Raw genomic sequence first — 7339 nt, forward strand, 5'->3', positions numbered from 1 at the left:
ACAGCAAATTGACATCGCTGTTCCTGTACACCCAGTTCATCGCAACACGGGAGCCTTGCTTTAACCCTCACGAGGCAGAAACGGGGTATTTCTGAGCACTGCACAGTTTTTCCTCAGAGCCAAGAAACACTGACATGTCACAGCAGCCCTGCCAGGCTGGGAGCCAAGGAAATGTCAAGGAAAACAGATCTTCTGGCAGTGGGGGAGGTAAGGATGGAAAATGGAGCAGAGGCTGCAGTGCTGCCCATGGTGCTTGTGTTGTGGTTGGGTGATCCCAGGGTGTTCTCAGGAGCTGCACCTCCCTGTGGGATCCCTGGCAAAGCAGTGCCCCTCTGCCTCCGTGGCACAGGTGTTGTTCTCACCGTGCCCTTGGAAACTTCTCCGTGCCCCACAGCCTGGCTGAGCTCTGGGGCGTTTTCTGAGCAGAGCTGGGGGCACACGGTGGGTTTGGCTGCCGTGCCCCCGTGGCATGGACTCAAGGTGTCTGATGTGGGGAGTGGTCGCTGCTTCCCGCGGGCGTGGTGACCCTGAGGGATGTGGTGAGGGACCTGCGGCCAGAGCTGACCCTGGTGTCCTGGGGGAGCCTTTGTCCCGGCACGGCTCGCGGAGCGGGGACAGCCGGGGGCAGAGCGCGCGTCCCGGGATGAACGAACCGGTGGGAGGGGGACGGGCAGGGGCTGCGAGTTCCCCGAGTGCCGCGGGCGGCGGCTCCGCGCTCATTACCGGGGGCGGTGCCGAGCTGCCGAGCCCCGGTCCGCCCGGCCCGCGGGAGGGAGGGAGCTCCGGGGCCGGTGCCGCGGGGCGGGTCCGGGCCGGGGGCTGCGGTTCCCGGCGCCTCCGCCCCGCCGCAGCGGGGGCGGGCGGGGGCTTCCTGCCGCCGCCTGGCAGAGCCGCCCGCGCCGCGCCATGGAGCGGCCCCGGCTCCCGCTGCCCCGGCCCCGGCCGCCGCTGCCCCGGCTCCTGGCCGCCGCAGGTGAGGGGGGCACGGCCGGGAAGGGGGCCCGGTGCCGCTGGTCCCGGGGCGGGGATGCTGCGCTGGGGGGCGGCGGCGGCAGGGCCGGTGCATCCCGGCGGCCCGGAGCTCTGCGGCGGCGCTGGGGCCGGTACCGGCTCCGGGCGGCTCCGTGTCCCCGCCGGGGCTGGGGCTGGGGGCGGCGGCGGCTGCTCGGTGTCCCTGGGACCTGCCCGGAGCGGGCCCGGCCGCGGGGCGAGCGGGCAGCGGGGCGGGCACGCCGGCGGCGGCCGCGTGTGGTTTTCCGTGTGGCCATTCCGTGCCAAGCCGTGCCACCAGCCCGGGCGATTCCATGGCCTCGAACGCGGCGAGTGCTGCCCCTGCGGGAGCCCGGGTGGGCGCCGGTGCAGAGCGGGGCCCGCAGGCTTCGTGGTGATTCCCGGGCTGTGCCAGCCCCACCGGGCGGTGCCCACCCGCCGTGGCTCCTGCCGAACCGCCCATTATCACCGGAGAGGGGCCGCCAAGGACCCCGGAGCCCTGCCCGGAGCACTGCCACCCGCTCGGGGTGAGCCCAGCACGGGCACAGTGAGGTGGTGGGGCAGGACTCGGCACCCCTCGCTGGGACAAGGGCAGGCGGTTCCCAGCTGGGTTTGGGCTGTTCTGGAGCATCTCCTTCAGCAGAGCCCCCCTCGGTTATCAGAAGGCAGAAAGAGACGGGGGTCTCACCTCGGCGGTAGCTCCGAGTGCCTGGTGCTGGTGCGGGATGCTCGATGCCCAGCATCGATGCACGCTGCTCCTTTCCCTCTCTCCCAGTGCTCATGGAATGCTGTGCAAGGCTCTGCCCGGCCCTGGGCAGCGGGACGGGCTCCGCTCTCAGCGCCGCCGACCCCTGCGCCCACCTGGGCCCTGCGGCGGGGCAGCGCTGCCGGACAGGTACAGGTACCGGTACCGCCGCCCTCGCGCACCCTCCGGGGCACCGAGTGCCCTCCGCGGGGGCTGCGGCTCGCTGGGCCCAGGGTCCCGCGGTCGGAGCCGCTCAGTGCTCGCCCCTCGCCTCTGCTCGCAGATCGCCCGCAGCCGGGAGCTGGCACGGGACAGCCTGGAGTTGGCACGGGGCGGCCGCCCACACCAGGGGCCGTGGGGCAGCTGTGGACAGAGGCTGGACCGCCGCCCTTCCCCGGGACCCCCGCCGGGACCCCCGAGCCCTCCAGCCCGCAGCAGAGCCCCGGAGGCCCCGGGCTGGGCAGGGGCGGGACAGGGCCGGCGGCGCGGGGCGGTTCGGCCACCGAGCCCCCCGGGCCCGCGGTCTCTGCAGGCTGGGAGCAGGCAGCCCCTCCAGCCCCCGCTGCAGGGACCCCAGCCCGTGCGGAGGCACACACAGACCCTGACACCACGCACCCCCCGGACCCTCTGGGGCATGTGACAGCAGAAGGTGCCACGAACGCACAGGGGACACTTCTGCATTCACCACCCTCCGTGACAGTGCCAGGCTCTGCCGGGGGACAGTGGAGCTCCAGCAGCAGCCTGCTGGGACGGAGGGCCGCTGGGACAGCCCTCGTGCAGAGCCGCAATGACACTGTCCAGCTGGGTGACAACAGCCCAGGGACCCGCCCCAGCACCGTGCTGGCCACTGACAGCTCAGGAACAGGGACAGCAGGGACGTCACCCTTTGCTGGGGGGCTGCAGAGGCTGCTGACCCCCACAGGGACACTGCAGGGGACACACTGGGGGCTGTCAGGAGGGCAGGGCTTTGCTTCCCACCCACGGGAGGGTCCCCGCTCTGCCCCTCAGCCCTCCGCACTGTCCCCTGGGCCTGCTGGGAGCCCTTTGGCCAGCACAGCCTGGCCAGCCGTGGGGACAGGCCCAGCCTCGCTGCCTGCCGCACGCGGGGGCTCAGCTCTGCCTCTCCCCACCTCCATGGCCAGCACCCCAGGGGTGACATCTCCCGGCCAGGGAGGAGCTCTGGACCTGACCACAGGGGTCTTGGGCCCACCTGACAGAGGGGGTGCCCCTGAGCAGGGTCACATCCCCCTGAGCCCATCAGCCATCCCAGGGCAGCCCCATGTGCCCCCAGCCCCTGGCAGCCCTGCAGTGGCACAGGGTGGGGTGACACACACCAGTCCTGGGTCCCCCCACATGTCCCTGTCCCCAGAGTCTGCCCCAGCCAGTGGCTCTGCACTGACCCTGCTGTCGGCCCCACTGCCTTCCCCAGGGACCAGCTGGGGCGTCCTGGGGTTCAGCCCCACTGTGGGCACCCCTCTGGGAGACCCCTCCCCAGGGCTGCCCCACTCCAGCCCAAAGGTGGGTCCTGCTGAGAGCCCTCCATCCCTGGGGGGGACCCAGGTGGGAGTGGGCAGCCTGGCACCCCCCTCAGCACCTGGGCCTCCCCAGCAGGCAGCTTTGTCCCAGCCTGAACCTTCCCCAGGACCCACCACTGCTGTTGGTGTCACCAGCACTGCTGTCCCTGACACCATCACAGCTGCCACCAGCCCAGAAGGGCTCTGGGACACAGGGACAGTCACAGCAGGGCCACATCCTGCTGTACCACAGAGGGATGTGCAGGGGGTGACCTGGGGATCCCCAGCTCAGGTGCCCACTGTGATGCCCGGGCCCCCCCAGCAGCCCCCAGATTCCCATGGAGAGGGCCCTGGGTCGCCCCCAGCTGCTGTGGACGCAGAGCTGGCCCTGCCATCGAGCAGCCCCAGAGGGAGGACAGACCCTGACACCCCCCAGGTGACACCGGCTGGGGTGGGCAGGGCCCCCCAGGTGTTCATCGTGGAGGATCAGCCCCCTCTCCTGAGAGGTGAGTCGGGTTTGGGATCCTCTGCTGGGGCGCGGCAGGAGGAGGAGCTGGAGGCGGCTCCTGCGGGGGTCACGACCTGCTGGTCCCCTTGTCACCCTGCAGCGCCCCTCCTGCGCATCCCCTGTGAGCTGGTGCTGGACATGGCGTTCGTGCCGGCCCTGCAGGACCCCGGCTCCCCCGAGCGCCAGGAGCTGCTGCACAGCTTCAACGAGACCGTGAGTGCGGGCCGGGGGCTGCGGGCCGGGCTGGGGAATGCGGGCCGGGGACACCGCGCTCAGCTCCCGCCGCCCCGTGCAGGTCACTCCCCTCTTCGCGCCCGTGCCTGGCTTCCTGCGGCTGGAGGTCACCGCGATCAGGTGGGTGCTGGCACGGTCCCGCAGGTGTCCGGGATCAGGTGGGTGCTGGCACGGTCCCGCAGGTGTCGGGGATCAGGTGGGTGCTGGCACGGTCCCGCAGGTGTCCGGGATCAGGTGGGTGCTGGCACGGCCCCGCAGGTGTCGGGGATCAGGTGGGTGCTGGCACGGTCCCGCAGGTGTCCGGGATCAGGTGGGTGCTGGCACGGTCCCGCAGGTGTCGGGGATCAGGTGGGTGCTGGCACGGCCCCGCAGGTGTCGGGGATCAGGTGGGTGCTGGCACGGTCCCGCAGCCTGTCCCCGCTCCCGGCACGGGGCACGGGGGCTGTCCTGGGCCGGGGGCAGGCAGTGCTGGCCCGCGAGCGGCACCCCCAGCCCCGCGGTGTCCCCGCGGTGTCCCCGCAGGAAGGGCAGCGTGGTGCTGAGCTACGACGCGCTGTTCGCGGCCGAGCAGCTGCCGGGGCCGGGGCTGGACGAGCTCCTGGAGGCCGCGCTGGGCTCTGCCCGTGCCCGGCCGGGGCTGGCGCTGGGCACGGCCCCCGTCCTGCGCCACGAGGCTCTGGGTGAGTGCGGGGCCACCAGGGGGCTGCTGGCTGGGCGGGCACTCGCCGGGCAGGGAGGGTGACACAGCCGCGCCCGTCCCGCAGCGCGGCCGCTGGAGCCCTGCGCTCTGCTCTTCACCTGCCCGTCCGGCTTCGCCTGCGCCTCCGGGGCGGACGGGAACGTGACCTGCACCTCCCTGTGCCACCGCGCCTACTGCAAGAACCACGGCATCTGCTCGCACGGCCGGGAGCAGCCGCCCCGCTGCCGGTGAGTGCCCTGGGGACAGCCCGGGCTGGCGGCGCTGTCCCCTGGCGCTGACGGGCCCCTCGCTGCAGGTGCCCCGTGGGCAGCGATTTCTGGTTCATGGGGCTGCGCTGCGACTACCGGGTGACGCAGCAGGGCCTGCTGGGCACGGCGGCCGGGGTCCTGCTCAGCATCGTGCTCCTGGGCGCCGTGCTCGCTGCCCTCGCCGTGCGCCGCTTCAAGGCGCTGCTGCTGGAGGCCAGGGCCGACCAGACCCGCAGCAGGTGGGAGCCCTGGGGGCTGCGGAGGGTGGGCACCCCTGCCCTTGTTGGGTCTGGGGGCTCTGGAGGGTGGGCACTGCTGCCCTTGTTGGGGTCTGGGGGCTCTGGAGGGTGGGCACTGCTGCCCCTGCTGGGGTCAGGGGGCGAGGGGCACCAGGGAAAGCCATGGTGGGGTGACTGGGCTGGGGCTGAGCTCTGCCAAGGAAAACAGCGTTGGGAGTGGGATAACAGCAGTGGGAGGTGATGGAGGGGATGCTCCCAGCCACGGGAAGTGGGGTGCAGCCAGAGAGGCTGGCTGTGGGCCTGTATGGGGCTGCGGTGGCACTGAAGGGCTGTGGGCTGTGCTGCTGTGGACAGATGTGTGAGATGTATTGATGGGCTCTAAGTACGTGGTCTCTGGGACCCCTCAGTGCTGCCCGTGGCAGGGGGTCTGCCTGCCCCACCCAGAGTGTCCTGCCCATCCTGGGGGGGTGAGCGAGGCTCAGGCACAGCCCTGACAAAGCAGCTCATTGGGAACGGGCTCTGCTGTCCTGGCCCCACTCACTGCCCGTTCTGTAATGTGCCCTGGGGATTGCTCCCGAGGAAACCACTGGAACAGCTGCAACCACTGCAGAGCTGCGGCCAGAGGCTGAGCAGTGTCACGGGCTCTGTCCCCACCCTGTGTGTGCGGCTGGGCCCTCCCTGGACCCAGGGAAATTTGGGCAGAAATCTGTGATCTGTGCTGCCAGTCGCTGGGGTTGTGTGCTCACGCGCTGGTGTGTGCACATGTGTGTATGCATGTGTGCATATGCCTGCCCTGTGTGTCTGTACCTGTGTGTGTGTGCGTACCTGTGTGTGTGCACACCTGTACGTGTGTATCTCTGTGTGTATGTGTGCCCGTGTGTGCACACGTGAGCCCGCGCCCGTCCTGCCCCTCAGCTACCGCCGTTTCTGCCGCCTGGACGATGTCTCGGCCCAGTACTGGTCCCGCTCGGGGCTGCCCTCGGCCAGCTCGCTGGACAACCCGGCCTTCAGCAACTCGGAGGAGCTGCTGCAGCTGCAGGTGCTGGACAGCGGCTGCTGCGGCTGCCGGGGGGACTCGGCCGGAGCCAAGCGGGGCCCGGGGCCCTGCTCCCACCCACAGTGCCAGCCCAGGTAGGGAACAGGGCCTGGGCTGGGCTGGGCTCGGGGGGCTCTGCTGGCTCCGGGCAGGGAGGGCTTTGGGGCACACGGAGCCCTGGAACCGTGTGTGCAGCCCTGCCCAGCCAGCGTCTGCTCCTCCACGGACAGTGCCGGGAGCTCTGACAACCCCCAGCCCTTGGAGTCCATGGAGCAGCACCTGTTTATTTATTTTATTTTATTTTATTTTATTTTATTTTATTTTATTTTATTTTATTTTATTTTATTTTATTTTATTTTATTTTATTTTATTTTAATGTGTGTATGCTGGGACTGCTGTAAGGGAGGAGAGTTCACATCTGCAGGAAAGGGTGGCTCTGTGTGCTCATGGGAAACTCAAATCAGCTTCCAGGGTGTCCATGGAAAAAGAGCCCTGGTAGTTTCCAGCTCTATTGGCAAAAGGGCAGGAAGGGTAGGAACACCCCAGCCATGAGCCCAGGGGAATCAGGAGCAAAGCCAGAGCTCTGTGTGCTCCCCTCTGGGGCCTGAGCTTGGCACTGCCCCAACAGCAACTTCATCATCCCCAGGGCACAGCACAGGGTCCCTCTCCTGCACCAGCCTGACTCATGCCCTTCTCTTAACTACCTGTGGATTCTTTTCCCAGTTTCCATTACGACTGGGACGCCAGCTCCAGCAGCATGAATGACCCTATGGTGGACTCGGGCAAAGCCAGCGACATCTCGGTGTCGAGCTGGCCCATGGAGCCCATCCAGTGGGCTCCCTTCCCTCTGCACCAGCTCTCCAGGCAGCGGCCGGTGAGCAGGGGCGGGAATGGCTGGATGGAGGGGCCAGGGTGGGCGTGCAGGGGGTGCAGGAGCCCCGGGCTGCTCCCTGCTCTCCCCAGCCCGGGAGGGTGACTCAGGGCAGTGCTGGGAGCCCTGTCCCCCCTGGCTGGGGCCAGCAGCCTCCAGGGACACAAGCCACGTTCACTCTGTGCAGCACAAGGCGCGCTGGCCGCAGTCGCTCTGCGAGGGGCTGGAGCTGGGCACGCTGGAGCGGAGCTGGA

The 7339-nt window shown here is 69.4% G+C and overlaps 1 protein-coding gene across 1 annotated transcript in view; it reads left to right on the forward strand.

Annotated features, from left to right (window-relative positions):
• The first annotated feature begins 5007 nt into the window (after positions 1 to 5007).
• The window catches only part of LOC132080821 (uncharacterized), a 2476-nt gene continuing 144 nt past the window's right edge, over positions 5008 to 7339 (forward strand). The window contains exons 1-4 of the mRNA XM_059484139.1: positions 5008 to 5178; positions 6094 to 6309; positions 6938 to 7088; positions 7273 to 7339. The exon at positions 7273 to 7339 is cut by the window's right edge and continues 144 nt beyond it. Of these exons, the coding sequence (XP_059340122.1) occupies positions 5015 to 5178; positions 6094 to 6309; positions 6938 to 7088; positions 7273 to 7339 (598 nt within the window). The 5' untranslated portion in view covers positions 5008 to 5014. The remainder of the gene's footprint in view (positions 5179 to 6093; positions 6310 to 6937; positions 7089 to 7272) is intronic.

The sequence above is a fragment of the Ammospiza nelsoni genome, chromosome 17 (genome assembly GCF_027579445.1).
Source record: "Ammospiza nelsoni isolate bAmmNel1 chromosome 17, bAmmNel1.pri, whole genome shotgun sequence".
Lineage (NCBI taxonomy): Eukaryota > Metazoa > Chordata > Aves > Passeriformes > Passerellidae > Ammospiza > Ammospiza nelsoni.